At 46.7% G+C, this 26,194-nt stretch overlaps 1 protein-coding gene across 1 annotated transcript in view; it reads left to right on the top strand.

Moving 5' to 3' along the window:
* Nucleotides 1-26,194, top strand: part of LOC148504052 (V-set and immunoglobulin domain-containing protein 2-like) — a 196,695-nt gene that overhangs the window by 70,794 nt on the left and 99,707 nt on the right. Inside the window, exon 3 of the mRNA XM_088448858.1 lies at nucleotides 21,855-22,015. Within this exon, the coding sequence (XP_088304984.1) occupies nucleotides 21,855-22,015 (161 nt within the window). The remainder of the gene's footprint in view (nucleotides 1-21,854; nucleotides 22,016-26,194) is intronic.

Genomic DNA, 26,194 nt, shown 5'->3' with positions numbered 1-26,194 from the left:
TTATACAGAGAGACAGCGTGCGTTATACAGAGACACAGTGTGCGTTATACAGAGACAGTGTGCGTTATACAGAGACACAGCGTGCGTTATACAGAGACACAGCGTGCGTTATACAGAGACAGCGTGCGTTATACAGAGACACAGCGTGCGTTATACAGAGACACAGTGTGCGTTATACAGAGACACAGCGTGCGTTATACAGAGATAGCGTGCGTTATACAGAGACACAGCATGCGTTATACAGAGACACAGCGTGCGTTATACAGAGACACAGCGAGCGTTACACATAGACAGCGTGCGTTATACAGAGACACAGTGTGCGTTATACAGAGACAGCATGCGTTATACAGAGACACAGCGTGCGTTATACAGAGACACAGTGTGCGTTATACAGAGACACAGCGTGCGTTATACAGAGACAGCGTGCGTTATACAGAGACCCCCTCCTGGCACTATGGCTCTTCTACTGCATCATTACAGGTAACGCAAGACAAAGGCAGCAACAAGGTGGTCAGTGTACGTTATACAGAGACAGCTTGCGTTATACAGAGACACAGCGTGCGTTACACAGAGACACAGCGTGCGTTATACAGAGACAGCGTGCGTTATACAGAGACACAGCGTGCGTTATACAGAGACACAGCGTGCGTTATACAGAGACACAGCGTGCGTTATACAGAGACACAGCGTGCGTTATACAGAGACACAGCGTGCGTTATACAGAGACACAGCGTGCGCTATACAGAGACACAGCGTGCGCTATACAGAGACACAGCGTGCGTTATACAGAGACACAGCGTGCGTTATACAGAGACACAGCGTGCGTTATACAGAGACACAGCGTGCGTTATACAGAGACACAGCGTGCGTTATACAGAGACACAGCGTGCGTTATACAGAGACACAGCGTGCGTTATACAGAGACACAGCGTGCGTTATACAGACACACAGCGTGCGTTATACAGAGACACAGCGTGCGTTATACAGAGACACAGCGTGCGTTATACAGAGACACAGCGTGCGTTATACAGAGACACAGCGTGCGTTATACAGAGACACAGTGTGCGTTATACAGAGACACAGCGTGCGTTATACAGACACACAGTGTGCGTTATACAGAGACAGCGTGCGTTATACAGAGACACAGCGTGCGTTATACAGAGACACAGCGTGCGTTATACAGAGACAGCATGCGTTATACAGAGACACAGCGTGCGTTATACAGAGACACAGCGTGCGTTATACAGAGACACAGCGTGCGTTATACAGACACACAGTGTGCGTTATACAGAGACAGCGTGCGTTATACAGAGACACAGCGTGCGTTATACAGAGACACAGCGTGCGTTATACAGAGACACAGCGTGCGTTATACAGAGACAGCGTGCGTTATACAGAGACACAGCGTGCGTTATACAGAGACACAGCGTGCGTTATACAGAGACACAGCGTGCGTTATACAGAGACACAGCGTGCGTTATACAGAGACACAGTGTGCGTTATACAGAGACCCCCTCCTGGCACTATGGCTCTTCTACTGCATCATCACAGGTAACGCAAGACACAGGCAGCAATAAGGTGGTCAGTGTACGTTATACAGAGACAGCGTGCGTTATACAGAGACACAGCGTGCGTTATACAGAGACAGCCTGCGTTATACAGAGACACAGTGTGCGTTATACAGAGACACAGCGTGCGTTATACAGAGATAGCGTGCGTTATACAGAGACAGCGTGCGTTATACAGAGACAGCGTGCGTTATACAGAGATAGCGTGCGTTATACAGAGATAGCGTGCGTTATACAGAGACACAGTGTGCGTTATACAGAGATAGCGTGCGTTATACAGAGACACAGTGTGCGTTATACAGAGATAGCGTGCGTTATACAGAGACACAGTGTGCGTTATACAGAGACACAGCGTGCGTTATACAGAGACACAGCGTGCGTTATACAGAGACAGCGTGCGTTATACAGAGACACAGTGTGCGTTATACAGAGACAGCGTGCGTTATACAGAGACACAGCGTGCGTTATACAGAGACAGCCTGCGTTATACAGAGACACAGTGTGCGTTATACAGAGACACAGCGTGCGTTATACAGAGATAGCGTGCGTTATACAGAGACAGCGTGCGTTATACAGAGATAGCGTGCGTTATACAGAGACAGCGTGCGTTATACAGAGACACAGCGTGCGTTATACAGAGACAGCGTGCGTTATACAGAGACACAGTGTGCGTTATACAGAGACACAGCGTGCGTTATACAGAGACACAGCGTGCGTTATACAGAGATAGCGTGCGTTATACAGAGACACAGTGTGCGTTATACAGAGACACAGTGTGCGTTATACAGAGATAGCGTGCGTTATACAGAGACACAGCGTGCGTTATACAGAGACACAGCGTGCGTTATACAGAGACACAGCGTGCGTTATACAGAGACAGCGTGCGTTATACAGAGACACACTGTGCGTTATACAGAGACACAGTGTGCGTTATACAGAGACACAGTGTGCGTTATACAGAGACACAGCGTGCGTTATACAGAGACACAGCGTGCGTTATACAGAGACACAGCGTGCGTTATACAGAGACACAGCGTGCGTTATACAGAGAGACAGCGTGCGTTATACAGAGAGACAGCGTGCGTTATACAGAGACACAGTGTGCGTTATACAGAGAGACAGCGTGCGTTATACAGAGACACAGTGTGCGTTATACAGAGACAGCGTGCGTTATACAGAGACACAGCGTGCGTTATACAGAGACACAGCGTGCGTTATACAGAGACAGCGTGCGTTATACAGAGACACAGCGTGCGTTATACAGAGACACAGCGTGCGTTATACAGAGACACAGCGTGCGTTATACAGAGACACAGCGTGCGTTATACAGAGATAGCGTGCGTTATACAGAGACACAGCGTGCGTTATACAGAGACACAGCGTGCGTTATACAGAGACACAGCGTGCGTTATACAGAGACACAGTGTGCGTTATACAGAGACAGCGTGCGTTATACAGAGACACAGCGAGCGTTATACATAGACAGCGTGCGTTATACAGAGACACAGTGTGCGTTATACAGAGACAGCATGCGTTATACAGAGACACAGCGTGCGTTATACAGAGACACAGTGTGCGTTATACAGAGACACAGCGTGCGTTATACAGAGACACAGCGTGCGTTATACAGAGACCCCCTCCTGGCACTATGGCTCTTCTACTGCATCATTACAGGTAACGCAAGACAAAGGCAGCAACAAGGTGGTCAGTGTACGTTATACAGAGACAGCGTGCGTTATACAGACAGTGTGCGTTATACAGAGACAGCGTGCGTTATACAGAGACACAGCGTGCGTTATACAGAGACAGCGTGCGTTATACAGAGACACAGTGTGCGTTATACAGAGACAGCGTGCGTTATACAGAGACACAGTGTGCGTTATACAGAGACAGCGTGCGTTATACAGAGAGACAGCATGCGTTATACAGAGACAGTGTGCGTTATACAGAGACACCCTCCTGGCACTATGGCTCTTCTACTGCATCATCACAGGTAACGCAAGACACAGGCAGCAACAAGGTGGTCAGTGTACGTTATACAGAGACACAGTGTACGTTACACAGAGACAGCGTGCGTTATACAGAGACACAGCGTGCGTTATACAGAGACACAGCGTGCGTTATACAGAGACACAGCGTGCGTTATACAGAGACACAGCGTGCGTTATACAGAGACACAGCATGCGTTATACAGAGACACAGCATGCGTTATACAGAGACACAGTGTGCGTTATACAGAGACCCCCTCCTGGCACTATGGCTCTTCTACTGCATCATCACAGGTAACGCAAGACACAGGCAGCAACAAGGTGGTCAGTGTACGTTATACAGAGACAGCGTGCGTTATACAGAGACACAGCGTGCGGTATGCAGAGACACAGCGTGCGTTATACAGAGAGACAGTGCGTTATACAGAGAGACAGCGTACATTATACAGAGACAGCGTACATTATACAGAGACAGCGTACATTATACAGAGAGACAGCATGCATTATACAGAGAGACAGCATGCGTTATACAGAGAGACAGCGTGCGTTATACAGAGACACAGTGTGCGTTATACAAAGAGACAGCGTACGTTATACAGAGAGACAGCGTACGTTATACAGAGAGACAGCGTACATTATACAGAGAGACAGCGTGCATTATACAGAGAGACAGCGTGCGTTATACAGAGACACAGCGTGCGTTATACAAAGACACAGCGTGCGTTATACAGAGATAACGTGCGTTATACAGAGATAACGTGCGTTATAAAGAGACACAGCGTGCGTTATACAGAGACAGCGTGCGCTATAAAGAGACAGCGTGCATTATACAGAGACACAGCGTGCGTTATGCAGAGACACAGTGTGCGTTATGCAGAGACACAGTGTGCGTTATGCAGAGACACAGTGTGCGTTATGCAGAGACACTGTGCGTTATGCAGAGACACAGTGTGCGTTATGCAGAGACACAGCGTGCGTTATACAGAGACAGCGTGCGTTATACAGAGACAGCGTGCGTTATACAGAGACACAGCGTGCGTTATACAGAGACACAGTGTGCGTTATACAGAGACACAGTGTGCGTTATACAGAGACACAGTGTGCGTTATACAGAGACAGCGTGCGTTATACAGAGACAGCGTGCGTTATACAGAGACACAGTGTGCGTTATACAGAGACAGCGTGCGTTATACAGAGACAGCGTGCGTTATATAGAGATAGCGTGCGTTATACAGAGACACAGCGTGCGTTATACAGAGACACAGCGTGCGTTATACAGAGACACAGCATGCGTTATACAGAGACACAGTGTGCGTTATACAGAGACACAGCATGCGGTATACAGAGACACAGCGTGCGTTATACAGAGACACAGTGTGCGTTATACAGAGACAGCGTGCGTTATACAGAGACACAGCGTGCGTTATACAGAGACAGCGTGCGTTATACAGAGACACAGCGTGCGTTATACAGAGATACAGCGTGTGTTATACAGAGATACAGCGTGCGTTATACAGAGACCCCCTCCTGGCACTATGGCTCTTCTACTGCATCATCACAGGTAACGGAAGACACAGGCAGCAACAAGGTGGTCAGAGTACGTTATAGAGAGACAGCGTGCGTTATACAGAGACAGCGTGCGTTATACAGAGACAGCGTGCGTTATACAGAGACAGCGTGCGTTATACAGAGACAGCGTGCGTTATACAGAGATAGCGTGCGTTATACAGAGACACAGCGTGCGTTATACAGAGACACAGCGTGCGTTATACAGAGACACAGCGTGCGTTATACAGAGACACAGCGTGCGTTATACAGAGACACAGCGTGCGTTATACAGAGACACAGCGTGCGTTATACAGAGACACAGCGTGCGTTATACAGAGACACAGCGTGCGTTATACAGAGACACAGCGTGCGTTATACAGAGACACAGCGTGCGTTATACAGAGACACAGCGTGCGTTATACAGAGACACCCTCCTGACACTATGGATCTTCTACTGCATCATCGCAGGTAACGCAAGACAAAGACAGCAACAAGGTGGTCAGTGTACGTTATACAGAGACAGCGTGCGCTATACAGAGACACAGTGTGCGTTATACAGAGAAACAGCGTGCGTTATACAGAGACACCCTCCTGGCACTATGGCTCTTCTACTGCATCATCACAGGTAACGCAAGACAAAGACAGCAACAAGGTGGTCAGTGTACGTTATACAGAGACAGCGTGCGTTATACAGAGACACAGCGTGCGTTATACAGAGACACAGCGTGCGTTATACAGAGACACCCTCCTGGCACTATGGCTCTTCTACTGCATCATCACAGGTAACGCAAGACAAAGACAGCAACAAGGTGGTCAGTGTACGTTATACAGAGACAGCGTGCGTTATACAGAGACACAGTGTGCGTTATACAGAGACAGCGTGCGTTATACAGAGACACAGCGTGCGTTATACAGAGACACAGCGTGCGTTATACAGAGACACAGCGTGCGTTATACAGAGACACAGCGTGCGTTATACAGAGACACAGCGCGCGTTATACAGAGACACAGCGCGCGTTATACAGAGACACAGCGCGCGTTATACAGAGACACAGCGTGCGTTATACAGAGACACAGCGTGCGTTATACAGAGACACAGCGTGCGTTATACAGAGACACAGCGTGCGTTATACAGAGACACAGCGTGCGTTATATAGAGACACAGCGTGCGTTATATAGAGACACAGCGTGCGTTATACAGAGACACAGCGTGCTTTATACAGAGAGACAGCGTGCTTTATACAGAGAGACAGCGTGCGTTATACAGAGACACAGCGTGCGTTATACAGAGACACAGCGTGCGTTATACAGAGACACAGCGTGCGTTATACAGAGACACAGCGTGCGTTATACAGACACACAGCGTGCGTTATACAGACACACAGCGTGCGTTATACAGAGACAGCGTGCGTTATACAGACACACAGCGTGCGTTATACAGACACACAGCGTGCGTTATACAGACACACAGCGTGCGTTATACAGACACACAGCGTGCGTTATACAGACACACAGCGTGCGTTATACAGAGACAGCGTGCGTTATACAGAGACAGCGTGCGTTATACAGAGATACAGCGTGCGTTATACAGACACACAGCGTGCGTTATACAGACACACAGCGTGCGTTATACAGACACACAGCGTGCGTTATACAGAGACACAGCGTGCGTTATACAGAGACACAGCGTGCGTTATACAGAGACACAGCGTGCGTTATACAGAGACACAGCGTGCGTTATACAGAGACAGCGTGCGTTATACAGAGACAGCGTGCGTTATACAGAGACACAGCGTGCGTTATACAGAGACACAGCGTGCGTTATACAGAGACACAGCGTGCGTTATACAGAGACACAGCGTGCGTTATACAGAGACACAGCGTGCGTTATACAGACACACAGCGTGCGTTATACAGACACACAGCGTGCGTTATACAGACACACAGCGTGCGTTATACAGAGACACAGCGTGCGTTATACAGAGACACAGCGTGCGTTATACAGAGACACAGCGTGCGTTATACAGAGACACAGTGTGCGTTATACAGAGACAGCGTGCGTTATACAGAGACAGCGTGCGTTATACAGACACACAGCGTGCGTTATACAGACACACAGCGTGCGTTATACAGAGACACAGCGTGCGTTATACAGAGACACAGCGTGCGTTATACAGAGACAGCGTGCGTTATACAGAGACACAGCGTGCGTTATACAGAGACAGCGTGCGTTATACAGAGACAGCGTGCGTTATACAGAGACACAGCGTGCGTTATACAGAGACACAGTGTGCGTTATACAGAGACACCCTCCTGGCACTATGGCTCTTCTACTGCATCATCACAGGTAACGGAAGACACAGGCAGCAACAAGGTGGTCAGTGTACGTTATACAGAGACAGCGTGCGTTATACAGAGACACAGCATGCGTTATACAGAGACAGCGTGCGTTATACAGAGACAGCGTGCGTTATACAGAGACACAGCGTGCGTTATACAGAGACACAGCGTGCGTTATACAGAGACACAGCGTTAGTTATACAGAGACACAGCGTGCGTTATACAGAGACACAGCGTGCGTTATACAGACACAGCGTGCGTTATACAGAGACACAGCGTGCGTTATACAGAGACACAGCGTGCGTTATACAGAGACACAGTGTGCGTTATAGAGAGACACAGCGTGCGTTATACAGAGACAGCGTTAGTTATACAGAGACACAGCGTGCGTTATACAGAGACAGCGTTAGTTATACAGAGACACAGCGTGCGTTATACAGAGACACAGCGTGCGTTATACAGAGACACAGCGTGCGTTATACAGAGACACAGCGTGCGTTATACAGAGACACAGTGTGCGTTATACAGAGACACAGCGTGCGTTATACAGAGACACAGTGTGCGTTATACAGAGACACAGTGTGCGTTATACAGAGACACAGCGTGCGTTATACAGAGACACAGCGTGCGTTATACAGAGACACAGCGTGCGTTATACAGAGACACAGCGTGCGTTATACAGAGACACAGCGTGCGTTATACAGAGACACAGCGTGCGTTATACAGAGACACAGTGTGCGTTATACAGAGACACAGCGTGCGTTATACAGAGACACAGTGTGCGTTATACAGAGACACAGTGTGCGTTATACAGAGACACAGCGTGCGTTATACAGAGACACAGCGTGCGTTATACAGAGACACAGCGTGCGTTATACAGAGACACAGCGTGCGTTATACAGAGACACAGCGTGCGTTATACAGAGACACAGCGTGCGTTATTCAGACACACAGCGTGCGTTATACAGAGACACAGCGTGCGTTATACAGAGACACAGCGTGCGTTATACAGAGACACAGCGTGCGTTATACAGACACACAGCGTGCGTTATACAGACACACAGCGTGCGTTATACAGACACACAGCGTGCGTTATACAGACACACAGCGTGCGTTATACAGACACACAGCGTGCGTTATACAGAGACACAGCGTGCGTTATACAGAGACACAGCGTGCGTTATACAGAGACACAGCGTGCGTTATACAGAGACACAGCGTGCGTTATACAGAGACACAGCGTGCGTTATACAGAGACAGCGTGCGTTATACAGAGACACAGCGTGCGTTATACAGAGACACAGCGTGCGTTATACAGAGACACAGCGTGCGTTATACAGACACACAGCGTGCGTTATACAGAGACACAGCGTGCGTTATACAGAGACACAGCGTGCGTTATACAGACACACAGCGTGCGTTATACAGACACACAGCGTGCGTTATACAGACACACAGCGTGCGTTATACAGACACACAGCGTGCGTTATACAGACACACAGCGTGCGTTATACAGAGACACAGCGTGCGTTATACAGAGACACAGCGTGCGTTATACAGAGACACAGTGTGCGTTATACAGAGACAGCGTGCGTTATACAGACACACAGCGTGCGTTATACAGACACACAGCGTGCGTTATACAGAGACACAGCGTGCGTTATACAGAGACAGCGTGCGTTATACAGAGACACAGCGTGCGTTATACAGAGACAGCGTGCGTTATACAGAGACAGCGTGCGTTATACAGAGACACAGCGTGCGTTATACAGAGACACAGTGTTCGTTATACAGAGACACCCTCCTGGCACTATGGCTCTTCTACTGCATCATCACAGGTAACGGAAGACACAGGCAGCAACAAGGTGGTCAGTGTACGTTATACAGAGACAGCGTGCGTTATACAGAGACACAGCATGCGTTATACAGAGACAGCGTGCGTTATACAGAGACAGCGTGCGTTATACAGAGACACAGCGTGCGTTATACAGAGACACAGCGTGCGTTATACAGAGACACAGTGTGCGTTATACAGACACACAGCGTGCGTTATACAGAGACACAGCGTGCGTTATACAGAGACACAGCGTGCGTTATACAGAGACACAGCGTGCTTTATACAGAGACACAGCGTGCGTTATACAGAGACAGCGTGCGTTATACAGAGACACAGCGTGCGTTATACAGAGACACAGCGTGCGTTATACAGAGACACAGCGTGCGTTATACAGAGACACAGCGTGCGTTATACAGAGACACAGTGTGCGTTATACAGAGACACAGTGTGCGTTATACAGAGACACAGCGTGCGTTATACAGAGACACAGTGTGCGTTATACAGAGACACAGTGTGCGTTATACAGAGACACAGTGTGCGTTATACAGACACACAGTGTGCGTTATACAGGGACAGCGTGCGTTATACAGAGACAGTGTGCGTTATACAGAGACACAGTGTGCGTTATACAGAGACACAGTGTGCGTTATACAGAGACACAGCGTGCGTTATACAGAGACACAGTGTGCGTTATACAGAGACACAGTGTGCGTTATACAGAGACACCCTACTGGCACTATGGCTCTTCTACTGCATCATCACAGGTAACGCAAGACACAGGCAGCAATAAGGTGGTCAGTGTACGTTATACAGAGACAGCGTGCGTTATACAGAGACAAGGTGGTCAGTGTACGTTATACAGAGACACAGCGTGCGTTATACAGAGACACAGCGTGCATTATACAGAGACACAGCGTGCGTTATACAGAGGCACAGCGTACGTTATACAGAGATACAGCGTGCGTTATACAGAGACCCCCTCCTGGCACTATGGCTCTTCTACTGCATCATCACAGGTAACGCAAGACAAAGACAGCAACAAGGTGGTCAGTGTACGTTATACAGAGACAGCGTGCGTTATACAGAGACACAGCGTGCGTTATACAGAGACACAGCGTGCGTTATACAGAGACACCCTCCTGGCACTATGGCTCTTCTACTGCATCATCACAGGTAACGCAAGACAAAGACAGCAACAAGGTGGTCAGTGTACGTTATACAGAGACAGCGTGCGTTATACAGAGACACAGTGTGCGTTATACAGAGACAGCGTGCGTTATACAGAGACACAGCGTGCGTTATACAGAGACACAGCGTGCGTTATACAGAGACACAGCGTGCGTTATACAGAGACACAGCGTGCGTTATACAGAGACACAGCGTGCGTTATACAGAGACACAGCGTGCGTTATACAGAGACACAGCGTGCGTTATACAGAGACACAGCGTGCGTTATACAGAGACACAGCGTGCGTTATACAGAGACACAGCGTGCGTTATACAGAGACACAGCGTGCGTTATACAGAGACACAGCGTGCGTTATACAGAGACACAGCGTGCGTTATACAGAGACACAGCGTGCGTTATACAGAGACACAGCGTGCGTTATACAGAGACACAGCGTGCGTTATACAGAGACACAGCGTGCGTTATACAGAGACACAGCGTGCGTTATACAGAGACACAGCGTGCGTTATACAGAGACACAGCGTGCGTTATACAGAGACAGCGTGCGTTATACAGAGACACAGCGTGCGTTATACAGAGACACAGCGTGCGTTATACAGAGACACAGCGTGCGTTATACAGAGACACAGCGTGCGTTATACAGAGACACAGCGTGCGTTATACAGAGACACAGCGTGCGTTATACAGAGACACAGCGTGCGTTATACAGAGACACAGCGTGCGTTATACAGACACACAGCGTGCGTTATACAGACACACAGCGTGCGTTATACAGACACACAGCGTGCGTTATACAGACACACAGCGTGCGTTATACAGAGACACAGCGTGCGTTATACAGAGACACAGCGTGCGTTATACAGAGACACAGCGTGCGTTATACAGAGACAGCGTGCGTTATACAGAGACAGCGTGCGTTATACAGAGACAGCGTGCGTTATACAGAGACAGCGTGCGTTATACAGAGACAGCGTGCGTTATACAGAGACACAGCGTGCGTTATACAGAGACACAGCGTGCGTTATACAGAGACACAGCGTGCGTTATACAGACACACAGCGTGCGTTATACAGACACACAGCGTGCGTTATACAGAGACACAGCGTGCGTTATACAGACACACAGCGTGCGTTATACAGACACACAGCGTGCGTTATACAGACACACAGCGTGCGTTATACAGACACACAGCGTGCGTTATACAGACACACAGCGTGCGTTATACAGAGAGACAGCGTGCGTTATACAGAGACAGCGTGCGTTATACAGAGACAGCGTGCGTTATACAGAGACACAGCGTGCGTTATACAGAGAGACAGCGTGCGTTATACAGAGACAGCGTGCGTTATACAGAGACAGCGTGCGTTATACAGACACACAGCGTGCGTTATACAGACACACAGCGTGCGTTATACAGAGACACAGCGTGCGTTATACAGAGACACAGCGTGCGTTATACAGAGACACAGCGTGCGTTATACAGAGACAGCGTGCGTTATACAGAGACAGCGTGCGTTATACAGAGACACAGCGTGCGTTATACAGAGACACAGCGTGCGTTATACAGAGACACAGCGTGCGTTATACAGAGACACAGCGTGCGTTATACAGACACACAGCGTGCGTTATACAGACACACAGCGTGCGTTATACAGACACACAGCGTGCGTTATACAGACACACAGCGTGCGTTATACAGACACACAGCGTGCGTTATACAGACACACAGCGTGCGTTATACAGAGACACAGTGTGCGTTATACAGAGAGACAGCGTGCGTTATACAGAGACACAGCGTGCGTTATACAGAGACACAGCGTGCGTTATACAGAGAGACAGCGTGCGTTATACAGAGACAGCGTGCGTTATACAGAGACAGCGTGCGTTATACAGACACACAGCGTGCGTTATACAGACACACAGCGTGCGTTATACAGAGACACAGCGTGCGTTATACAGAGACAGCGTGCGTTATACAGAGACACAGCGTGCGTTATACAGAGACAGCGTGCGTTATACAGAGACACAGCGTGCGTTATACAGAGACACAGCGTGCGTTATACAGAGACACAGCGTGCGTTTTACAGAGACACAGCGTGCGTTATACAGAGACACAGCGTGCGTTATACAGAGACACAGCGTGCGTTATACAGAGACACAGCGTGCGTTATACAGAGACACAGCGTGCGTTATACAGAGACACAGCGTGCGTTATACAGAGACACAGCGTGCGTTATACAGAGACACAGCGTGCGTTATACAGAGACACAGCGTGCGTTATACAGAGACACAGTGTGCGTTATACAGAGACACAGTGTGCGTTATACAGAGACACAGCGTGCGTTATACAGAGACACAGCGTGCGTTATACAGAGACACAGTGTGCGTTATACAGAGACACAGCGTGCGTTATACAGAGACACAGTGTGCGTTATACAGAGACACAGTATGCGTTATACAGAGACACAGTGTGCGTTATACAGAGACACAGTGTGCGTTATACAGACACACAGTGTGCGTTATACAGGGACAGCGTGCGTTATACAGAGACAGTGTGCGTTATACAGAGACACAGTGTGCGTTATACAGAGACACAGTGTGCGTTATACAGAGACACAGCGTGCGTTATACAGAGACACAGCGTGCGTTATACAGAGACACCCTACTGGCACTATGGCTCTTCTACTGCATCATCACAGGTAATGCAAGACACAGGCAGCAATAAGGTGGTCAGTGTACGTTATACAGAGACAGCGTGCGTTATACAGAGACACAGCCTGCGTTATACAGAGACACAGCGTGCGTTATACAGAGACACAGCGTGCGTTATACAGAGACACAGCGTGCGTTATACAGAGACAGCGTGCGTTATACAGAGACACAGCGTGCGTTATACAGAGACACAGTGTGCATTATACAGAGACACAGCGTGCGTTACACAGAGACAGCGTGCGTTATACAGAGACACAGTGTGCGTTATACAGAGACACAGCGTGCGTTATACAGAGACACAGTGTGCGTTATACAGAGACACAGCGTGCGTTATACAGAGACACAGTGTGCGTTATACAGAGACAGCGTGCGTTATACAGAGACACAGTGTGCGTTATACAGAGACACAGCGTGCGTTATACAGAGACACATTGTGCGTTATACAGAGACACAGCTTGCGTTACACAGAGACAGCGTGCGTTACACAGAGACACAGCGTGCGTTATACAGAGACACAGCGTACGTTATACAGAGACACAGCGTACGTTATACAGAGACACAGTGTGCGTTATACAGAGACACAGCGTGCGTTATACAGAGACACAGTGTGCGTTATACAGAGACACAGCGTGCGTTATACAGAGAGACAGCGTGCGTTATACAGAGACACAGCGTGCGTTATACAGAGACACAGCGTGCGTTATACCGAGACAGCGTGCGTTATACAGAGAGACAGCGTGCGTTATACAGAGACACAGCGTGCGTTATACAGAGACAACCTCCTGGCACTATGGCTCTTCTACTGCATCATCACAGGTAACGCAAGACACAGGCAGCAACAAGGTGGTCAGTGTACGTTATAGAGAGACAGCGTGCGTTATACAGAGACACAGCCTGCGTTATACAGAGAGACAGCGTGCGTTATACAGAGACACAGCCTGCGTTACACAGAGACACAGTGTGCGTTATACAGAGACAGCGTGCGTTATACAGAGACACAGTGTGCGTTACACAGAGACACAGTGTGCGTTATACAGAGACAGCGTGCGTTACACAGAGACACAGTGTGCGTTACACAGAGACACAGCGTGCGTTATACAGAGACACAGCGTGCGTTATACAGAGACACAGCGTGCGTTATACAGAGACACAGCGTGCGTTATACAGAGACACAGCGTGCGTTATACAGAGACACAGCGTGCGTTATACAGAGACACAGCGTGCGTTATACAGAGATACAGCCTGCGTTATACAGAGACACAGTGTGCGTTATACAGAGACACAGTGTGCGTTATACAGAGACACAGAGTGCGTTATACAGAGAGACAGCGTGCGTTATACAGAGACACAGCGTGCGTTATACAGAGACACAGCGTGCGTTATACAGAGACACAGCGTGCGTTATACAGAGATACAGCCTGCGTTATACAGAGACACAGTGTGCGTTATACAGAGACACAGTGTGCGTTATACAGAGACACAGTGTGCGTTATACAGAGACACAGCGTGCGTTATACAGAGACACAGCCTGCGTTACACAGAGACACAGTGTGCGTTATACAGAGACACAGCGTTAGTTATACAGAGACACAGCGTGCGTTATACAGAGACACAGCGTGCGTTATACAGAGACACAGCGTGCGTTATACAGAGACACAGCGTGCGTTATACAGAGACACAGCGTGCGTTATACAGAGACACAGCGTGCGTTATACAGAGACACAGCGTGCGTTATACAGAGACACAGTGTGCGTTATACAGAGACCCCCTCCTGGCACTATGGCTCTTCTACTGCATCATCACAGGTAACGCAAGACACAGGCAGCAATAAGGTGGTCAGTGTACGTTATACAGAGACAGCGTGCGTTATACAGAGACACAGCGTGCGTTATACAGAGACACAGCGTGCGTTATACAGAGAGACAGCGTTAGTTATACAGAGACACAGCGTGCGTTATACAGAGACACAGCGTGCGTTATACAGAGACACAGCGTGCGTTATACAGAGACACAGCGTGCGTTATACAGAGACACAGCGTGCGTTATACAGAGACAGACTTTATGTATTATACAGAGAGACAGCGAGCATTATACAGAGACAGACATTGTGTATTATACAGAGACAGACATTGTGTATTATACAGAGACACAGCGCGCGTTATACAGAGACAGACATTGTGCATTACACAGAGACAGCGCACGTAATACAGAGACAGACATTGTGTATTATACAGAGATATAGCGCGCTTTATACAGAGACAGACCTTGTGTATTATACAGAGATATAGCGCGCGTTATACAGAGACAGACATTGTGTATTATACAGAGATATAGCGCGCGTTATACAGAGACAGACCTTGTGTATTATACAGAGAGACAGCGTGTGTTATACAGAGACAGACATTGTGCATTACACAGAGACAGCGTGCGTAATACAGAGACAGACATTGTGTAATATACAGAGAGACAGCGCGCGTTATACAGAGACAGACTTTATGTATTATACAGAGAGACAGCGAGCATTATACAGAGACAGACATTGTGTATTATACAGAGACAGACATTGTGTATTATACAGAGACACAGCTCGCGTTATACAGAGACAGACATTGTGCATTACACAGAGACAGCGCACGTAATACAGAGACAGACATTGTGTATTATACAGAGATATAGCGCGCTTTATACAGAGACAGACCTTGTGTATTATACAGAGAGACAGCGTGTGTTATACAGAGACAGACATTGTGTATTATACAGAGATATAGCGCGCTTTATACAGAGACAGACCTTGTGTATTATACACAGAGACAGCGCACGTAATACAGAGACAGACATTGTGTATTATACAGAGATATAGCGCGCTTTATACAGAGACAGACCTTGTGTATTATACAGAGAGACAGCGTGTGTTATACAGAGACAGACATTGTGCATTACACAGAGACAGCGTGCGTAATACAGAGACAGACATTGTGTAATATACAGAGAGACAGCGCGCGTTATACAGAGACAGACTTTATGTATTATACAGAGAGACAGCGAGCATTATACAGAGACAGACATTGTGTATTATACAGAGACAGCGTGCGTAATACAGAGACAGACATTGTGTAATATAGAGAGAGACAGCGCGCGTTATACAGAGACAGACTTTATGTATTATACAGAGACAGCGAGCATTATACAGAGACAGACATTGTGTATTATACAGAGACAGACATTGTGCATTATACAGAGACACAGCGCGCGTTATACAGAGACAGACATTGTGCATTACACCTAGACAGCGCACGTAATACAGAGACAGACATTGTGTATTATACAGAGATATAGCGCGCGTTATACAGAGACAGACATTGTGTATTACACAGAGACAGCGCACGTAATACAGAGACAGACATTGTGTAATATACAGAGAGACAGCGCGCGTTATACAGAGACAGACATTGTGCATTACACAGAGACAGCGCACGTAATACAGAGACAGACATTGTGTATTATACAGAGACAGCGCGCGTTATACAGAGACAGATGTGTATTGTACAGAGAGAGAGTGTGCGTTATACACAGACAGATATTGTGTATTATAAAGAGACACAGCGCGCGTTATACAGAGACAGACATTGTGTATTATACAGAGACAGCGCGCGTAATACAGAGACAGACATTGTGTATTATAAAGAGACACAGCTCGCGTTATACAGAGACAGACATTGTGTATTATACAGAGATATAGCGCGCGTTATACAGAGACAGACCTTGTGTATTATACAGAGAGACAGCGTGCGTTATACAGAGACAGACCTTGCGTATTATACAGAGAGACAGCGTGCGTTATACAGAGACAGACATTGTGTATTATACAGAGACAGACCTTGTGTATTATACAGAGAGACAGCGTGCGTTATAGAGACAGACATTGTGTATTATACAGAGAGAGCGTGAGTTATACAGAGACAGACAATGTGCATTATACAGAGAGACATTATGTATTATACAGAGACAGATATTGTGTATTATATAGAGAGACATTGTGTATTATACAGAGACAGTATGTGTTACTGTATGTGACCAGTAGATGTAGGGGATCACTTCTGTATGTGACCAGTAGGTGTAGGAGATCACTTCTGTATGTGACCAATAGGTGTAGGAGATCACTTCTGTATGTGACCAGTAGGTGTAGGAGATCACTTCTGTATGTGACCAGTAGGTGTAGGAGATCACTTCTGTATGTGACCAGTAGGTGTAGGAGATCACTTCTGTATGTGACCTGAAGGTGTAGGAGATCACGTCTGTATGCGACCAGTAGGTGTAGGAGATCACTTCTGTATGTGACCAGTAGGTGTTGGAGATCACTTCTGTATGTGACCAGTAGGTGTAAGAGATCACTTCTGTATGCGACCAGTAAGTGTAGGAGATCACTTCTGTATGTGACCAGTAGGTGTAGGGGATCACTTCTGTATGTGACCAGTAGGTGTAGGGGATCTCTTCTGTATGTGACCAGTAGGTGTAGGGGATCACTTCGGTATGTGACCAGTAGGTGTAGGGGATCACTTCTGTATGTGACCAGTAGGTGTAGGAGATCACTTCTCTATGTGACCAGTAGGTGTAGGAGACCACTTCTGTATGTGACCAGTAGGTGTAGGGCATCACTTCTGTATGTGACTAGTAGGTGTAGGGGATCACTTCTGTATGTGACCAGTAGGTGTAGGGCATCACTTCTGTATGTGACCAGTAGGTGTAGGAGATCACTTCTGTATGTGACCAGTAGGTGTAGGGGATCACTTCGGTATGTGACCAGTAGGTGTAGGTAATCTCTTCTGTATGTGACCAGTAGGTGTAGGTAATCTCTTCTGTATGTGACCAGTAGGTGTAGGAGATCACTTCTGTATGTGACCAGTAGGTGTAGGGCATCACTTCTGTATGTGACTAGTAGGTGTAGGGGATCACTTCTGTATGTGACCAGTAGGTGTAGGGCATCACTTCTGTATGTGACCAGTAGGTGTAGGAGATCTCTTCTGTATGTGACCAGTAGGTGTAGGGGACCACTTAGGTATGTGACCAGTAGGTGTAGGTAATCTCTTCTGTATGTGACCAGTAGGTGTAGGTAATCTCTTCTGTATGTGACCAGTAGGTGTAGGAGATCACTTCTGTATGTGACCAGTAGGTGAAGGGGATCATTTCTATATGTGACCAGTAGGTGTAGGGGATCACTTCGGTATTTGACCAGTAGGTGTAGGGCATCACTTCTGTATGTGACCAGTAGGTGTAGTGGATCACTTCTGTATGTGTCCAGTAGGTGTAGTGGATCACTTCTGTATGTGACAAGTAGGTGTAGTGGATCACTTCTGTATGTGTCCAGTAGGTGTAGTGGATCACATCTGTATGTGACCAGTAGGTGTGTGGTATCACTTCTGTATGTGACCAGAAGGTGTAGGAGATCACTTCTGTATGTGACCAGTAGATGTAGGGGATCACTTCGGTATGTGACCAGTAGGTGTAGGGGATCACTTCGGTATGTGACCAGTAGGTGTAGGGCATCACTTCTGTATGTGACCAGTAGGTGTAGGAGATCACTTCTGTATGTGACCAGTAGGTGTAGTGGATCACTTCTGTATGTGACCAGTAGGTGTAGTGGATCACTTCTGTATGTGACCAGTAGGTGTAGGGTATCACTTCTGTATGTGACAAGTAGGTGTAGTGGATCACTTCTGTATGTGTCCAGTAGGTGTACTGGATCACTTCTGTATGTGACCAGTAGGTGTATGGTATCACTTCTGTATGTGACCAGAAGGTGTAGGAGATCACTTCTGTATGTGACCAGTAGGTGTAGGGGATCACTTCGGTATGTGACCAGTAGGTGTAGGGGATCACTTCGGTATGTGACCAGTAGGTGTAGGGGATCACTTCGGTATGTGACCAGTAGGTGTAGGGCATCACTTCTGTATGTGACCAGTTGGTGTAGGAGATCACTTCTGTATGTGACCAGTAGGTGTAGTGGATCACTTCTGTATGTGTCCAGTAGGTGTAGTGGATCACTTCTGTATGTGACCAGTAGGTGTAGGGTATCACTTCTGTATGTGACAAGTAGGTGTAGTGGATCACTTCTGTATGTGTCCAGTAGATGTAGGGGATCACTTCGGTATGTGACCAGTAGGTGTAGGGGATCACTTCGGTATGTGACCAGTAGGTGTAGGGGATCACTTCGGTATGTGACCAGTAGGTGTAGGGGATCACTTCGGTATGTGACCAGTAGGTGTAGGGCATCACTTCTGTATGTGACCAGTTGGTGTAGGAGATCACTTCTGTATGTGACCAGTAGGTGTAGTGGATCACTTCTGTATGTGTCCAGTAGGTGTACTGGATCACTTCTGTATGTGACCAGTAGGTGTATGGTATCACTTCTGTATGTGACCAGAAGGTGTAGGAGATCACTTCTGTATGTGACCAGTAGATGTAGGGGATCACTTCGGTATGTGACCAGTAGGTGTAGGGGATCACTTCGGTATGTGACCAGTAGGTGTAGGGCATCACTTCTGTATGTGACCAGTAGGTGTAGGAGATCACTTCTGTATGTGACCAGTAGGTGTAGTGGATCACTTCTGTATGTGACCAGTAGGTGTAGTGGATCACTTCTGTATGTGACCAGTAGGTGTAGGGTATCACTTCTGTATGTGACAAGTAGGTGTAGTGGATCACTTCTGTATGTGTCCAGTAGGTGTACTGGATCACTTCTGTATGTGACCAGTAGGTGTATGGTATCACTTCTGTATGTGACCAGAAGGTGTAGGAGATCACTTCTGTATGTGACCAGTAGGTGTAGGGGATCACTTCGGTATGTGACCAGTAGGTGTAGGGGATCACTTCGGTATGTGACCAGTAGGTGTAGGGGATCACTTCGGTATGTGACCAGTAGGTGTAGGGCATCACTTCTGTATGTGACCAGTTGGTGTAGGAGATCACTTCTGTATGTGACCAGTAGGTGTAGTGGATCACTTCTGTATGTGTCCAGTAGGTGTAGTGGATCACTTCTGTATGTGACCAGTAGGTGTAGGGTATCACTTCTGTATGTGACAAGTAGGTGTAGTGGATCACTTCTGTATGTGTCCAGTAGGTGTACTGGATCACTTCTGTATGTGACCAGTAGCTGTATGGTATCACTTCTGTATGTGACCAGAAGGTGTAGGAGATCACTTCTGTATGTGACCAGTAGGTGTAGGGGATCACTTCTGTATGTGAACAGTAGGTGTAGGGGATCACTTCTGTATGTGACCAGTAGGTGTAGGGCATCACTTCTGTATGTGACCAGTAGGTGTAGGAGATCACTTATGTATGTGACCAGTAGGTGTAGTGGATCACTTCTGTATGTGACCAGTAGGAGTAGGGGATCACTTCTGTATGTGACCAGAAGGTGTAGTGGATCACTTCTGTATGTGACCAGTAGGTGTAGTGGATCACTTCTGTATGTGACCAGTAGGTGTAGTGGATCACTTCTGTATGTGACCAGTAGGTGTAGGAGATCACTTCTGTATGTGACCAGTAGGTGTAGGGGATCACTTCTGTATGTGACCAGTAGGTGTAGGAGATCACTTCTGTATGTGACCAGTAGGTGTAGGGGATCACTTCTGTATGTGACCAGTAGGTGTAGGAGATCACTTCTGTATGTGACCAGTAGGTGTAGGGGATCACTTCTGTATTTGACCAGTAGGTGTAAGGGATCACTTCTGTTTGTGACCAGTAGGTGTAAGGGATCACTTCTGTATGTGACCAGTAGGTGTAGGGGATCACTTCTGTATGTGACCAGTAGGTGTAGGGGATCACTTCTGTATGTGACCAGTAGGTGTAGGGCATCACTTCTGTATGTGACAAGTAGGTGTAGGGGATCACTTCTGTATGTGACCAGTAGGTGTAGGGGATCACTTCTGTATGTGACCAGTAGGTGTAGGAGATCACTTCTGTATGTGACCAGTAGGTGTAGGGGATCACTTCTGTATGTGACCAGTAGGTGTAGGGGATCACTTCTGTATGTGACCAGAAGGTGTAGGGGATCACTTCTGTATGTGACCAGTAGGTGTAGGGGATCACTTCTGTATGTGTCCAGTAGGTGTAGGGGATCACTTCTGTATGTGACCAGTAGGTGTAGTGGATCACTTCTGTATGTGACCAGAAGGTGTAGGGGATCACTTCTGTATGTGACCAGTAGGTGTAGGGGATCACTTCTGTATGTGTCCAGTAGGTGTAGTGGATCACTTCGGTATGTGACCAGTAGGTGTAGGGGATCACTTCTGTATGTGACCAGTAGGTGTAGGGGGATCACTTCTGTATGTGACCAGTAGGTGTAGGGGATCACTTCTGTATGTGTCCAGTAGGTGTAGTGGATCACTTCGGTATGTGACCAGTAGGTGTAGGGGATCACTTCTGTATGTGACCAGTAGGTGTAGGGGGATCACTTCTGTATGTGACCAGTAGGTGTAGGAGTTCTCTTGTGTATGTGTCAGTGGGCACATGGTTACTATTCTGTATGTTGCAGTGTGTGTTAGGATACCCTTTAGTACATTGCCATTGGGCACATGGGATAACTTCTTTATGTAATCGGTGGTTACAGGGTTCAGACTTGTATGTACCCTGTGTGGAGCCTATATATTGTGACTCTCTCCCCTGTGTTTTAGGAGTTGGCACAGTGAAGGTGACTACTAATACCCCGAGCGTTCAGGTGACTAGGGGTGGAAGTGTCTTACTCCGTTGTTCCTTCCGAACAACAGCTGCTATCAACAGACTGAACATCATCTGGACAGTGTCTCCACTAGAGGAACCAAAGCACCCAATACAGGTGGATGTTCCCCAAGTTTGCAGATGTTGAATTAATGTTTTGAGGGGCAATAAGTTGTTTAAAGCAAATGGTTCATTCACCTTACTGCATGAGCCCGGAATTGTTCATAGCACATGTGTGATTGTATGTCTGTGCTATCAATGCCTGGCACACGCACCGAGAGACATTGCTCATCATCACTTCCATGTTATCTACCATGTCCAGAAGCTGTATGGTGTACACACATTACTGTCCATGAGACACGGTGATCAGGGCCGTTTCTAGGGGCAGGCAACCCGTGCAATCGCACAGGGCGCGCCGCCCAGCAGAAACAGTCTGTTAACTGCCGGGCGCCCGCTGAGATTCAGTTACCAGCGGGTGCCCGGCAGAGCAGCCGGGGAGACGGAGCTTCCAGATTCCGGCTCCCCCAGTGTGCACTATGGGAGGACGTCATGACGTCTTTCCCATATTGCAAAGCGGAGCACTATGCGGAGCGGACGCTGGAGCGGGGGTGAAGGTAAGTGTTACTGGTTTTTTTTTATGTGCAGGCAGCCTGGGGACATTACTCTGGGGGCACTTCTGCTGGGGGCACCAGGGCACTACTACTGGGGACATTACTCTGGGGGCACTTCTACTGGGGGCACCAGGGCACTACTACTGGGGACAATACTCTGGGGGCACCAGGGCACTACTACTGGGGACATTACTCTGGGGGCACTTCTACTGGGGGCACCAGGGCACTACTACTGGGGACATTACTCTGGGGGCACTTCTACTGGGGGCACCAGGGCACTACTACTGGGGACATTACTCGGGGGGCACTTCTACTGGGGGCACCAGGGCACTACTACTGGGGACATTACTCTGGGGGCACTTCTGCTGGGGGCACCAGGGCACTACTACTGGGGACATTACTCGGGGGGCACTTCTACTGGGGACATTACTCGGGGGGCACTTCTACTGGGGGCATTGCTTAGGAGGTGCCACTACTGGGGGCATTACTTAGGGCCCAGGGGCACTACTACTTGGGGCTTTACTACTTTGGGCACTACTACAAAGGGAGCATTACTATTGGGGGCACTAATACTGGGGCATTAATACTTCGGCAATACAACTGGGGTCACTACTACTGTACTGTTCCCGTATCTCACTCTCATCACTACTACTGTACTGTTCCCGTATCTCACTCTCATCACTACTACTGTACTATTCCCGTATCTCACTCTCATCACTACTACTGTACTATTCCCGTATCTCACTCTCATCACTACTACTGTACTATTCCCGTATCTCACTCTCATCACTACACTGTACTGTTCCCGTATCTCACTCTCATTACTATTACTGTCCTGTTCCCGTATCTCACTCTCATCACTACTACTGTCCTGTTCCCGTATCTCACTCTCATCATTACTACTGTACTACTTCTGTATCTTACTCTTATTATTACTACTGTACTACTTCTGTATCTTACTCTTATTATTACTACTGTACTACTTCTGTATCTCACTCTTATTATTACTACTGTACTACTTCTGTATCTTACTCTTATTATTACTACTGTACTACTTCTGTATCTTACTCTTATCATTACTACTGTACTACTTCTGTATCTTACTCTTATCACTACTGTACTACTTCTGTATCTTACTCTTATTACTACTACTGTACTACTTCTGTATCTTACTCTTATTACTACTACTGTACTACTTCTGTATCTTACTCTTATTATTACTACTGTACTACTTCTGTATCTTACTCTTATTACTACTGTACTACTTCTGTATCTTACTCTTATTACTACTACTGTACTACTTCTGTATCTCACTCTCATCATTACTACTGTACTACTTCTGTATCTTACTCTTATTATTACTACTGTACTACTTCTGTATCTCACTCTTATCATTACTACTGTACTACTTCTGTATCTTACTCTTATTACTACTACTGTACTACTTCTGTATCTTACTCTTATTACTACTACTGTACTACTTCTGTATCTTACTCTTATTACTACTACTGTACTACTTCTGTATCTTACTCTTATTACTACTGTACTACTTCTGTATCTTACTCTTATTATTACTACTGTACTACTTCTGTATCTTACTCTTATTATTACTACTGTACTACTTCTGTATCTTACTCTTATTATTACTACTGTACTACTTCTGTATCTTACTCTTATTATTACTACTGTACTACTTCTGTATCTTACTCTTATTATTACTACTGTACTACTTCTGTATCTTACTCTTATTACTACTGTACTACTTCTGTATCTTACTCCTATTATTACTACTTCTGTATCTTACTCTTATTATTACTACTGTACTACTTCTGTATCTTACTCTTATTATTACTACTGTACTACTTCTGTATCTTACTCTTATTATTACTACTGTACTACTTCTGTATCTTACTCTTATTACTACTGTACTACTTCTGTATCTTACTCCTATTATTACTACTGTACTACTTCTGTATCTTACTCTTATTATTACTACTGTACTACTTCTGTATCTTACTCTTATTACTACTACTGTACTACTTCTGTATCTTACTCTTATTACTACTACTGTACTACTTCTGTATCTTACTCTTATTATTACTACTGTACTACTTCTGTATCTTACTCCTATTATTACTACTGTACTACTTCTGTATCTTACTCTTATTATTACTACTGTACTACTTCTGTATGTTACTCTTATTATTACTACTGTACTACTTCTGTATCTTACTCTTATTATTACTACTGTACTACTTCTGTATCTTACTCTTATTATTACTACTGTACTACTTCTGTATCTTACTCTTATTATTACTACTGTACTACTTCTGTATGTTACTCCTATTATTACTACTGTACTACTTCTGTATCTTACTCTTATTATTACTACTGTACTACTTCTGTATCTTACTCTTATTATTACTACTACTGCTGTTTCTCTCCCCCCAATTCCCTCAGCTACACGATGTCTCTTTTCTTCTACTCCCCCCTCACTTAGCAGCTACATTATTCTCTCTACCAGCAGTTCCCACCTCTTTCCTCCCTCCATAGTACCCTCCACCTTCTCCTCTGTCTCCCCACCGCATCTCCTATAACTTTATTATTCACTTCTCTTCCTGCTGCACCACCACTAACACCTGCACACTCTCTTCTCTCCAAGTCACCTTTCTTCTTCTCCACCCACACCACACTAAACCTCCATCATGACCACCACCTGCTACCACCCTTCCTCATTTGGAAGCCCACCACATACCCACACTATCCCCTTGCTCTAAATCAATCTCACCCCCATACTACAGTAACCCTAATAATCTATTTCTTCTCTCGCCTCTTAACTTTGTCCCTCTCTCCTGTGTCCTCTGGAAAGCCAGTTCTGTATACTGTATAATAAACTGGTCCACGTTCATGACAGCTTCATCTCCAACTCATTGAATCTCCTAGCCATCACCAAATCTTGGATTTACCCATCTGACACCACTTCTCCTGCAGCTATCACCTTTGGGGGCCTCACTTTCTTTCACACTCCATGGCCTGGAGGTGGTGTTGGAGTCCTTCTATCCTCTGGTCACTCCTGACAACCCTTACATTATGAACCCTCCATTTCATTTTTTCCATTAGACGCTCATGTTATTCGCCTCTTTAATTCTTCGAGTAGCTGCCTTTTTCTCTCCCCCTGGTTTTAGCTCAAAATTTGTTGATAACTTTGCTTCCTGGCTCTTAATCTCAAACAGCCTCTCAAGACCCCATTTCTTCCTCAAAGCTTTCCAGCGCTCATCCTAACCCACTACTCCATGTTCCTTCCTCACAATCCAGCCCATCCGTGTAACACCTGTCTGTCTGCCCCTTCTCTTTAGAATGTAAGGTCTCACGAGCAGGGCCCTCTTCCCTCACGTGCTTCTCCTTCCCTTACTTATACTTTCATTTACAATGGCACCTAACACTTGTTATGCAGCAATGTGTATAAATCCTGTATCTGTCCTGCATGGTTTGTACTGTTATTATAATAACTGTTTTTCTTGTGTGCTCATTTGTTTATGTACTGTGTAAGGCGCTGCGGAACCCTTGTGACGCCATATAAATAACGGATAATAATAATATGAAATATCTTATAATCCATTAGATTGACATCAATATCTCTATACTCTATTATATGACCCAACTTGATTTGAGCAACTTCCACTTTG

This window comes from Taudactylus pleione, unplaced genomic scaffold (assembly GCF_031769625.1).
Source record: "Taudactylus pleione unplaced genomic scaffold, aTauple2 ptg000469l, whole genome shotgun sequence".
NCBI classification, from domain to species: Eukaryota; Metazoa; Chordata; class Amphibia; order Anura; family Myobatrachidae; genus Taudactylus; species Taudactylus pleione.
This window is presented reverse-complemented; position numbering and strand designations above follow the sequence as displayed.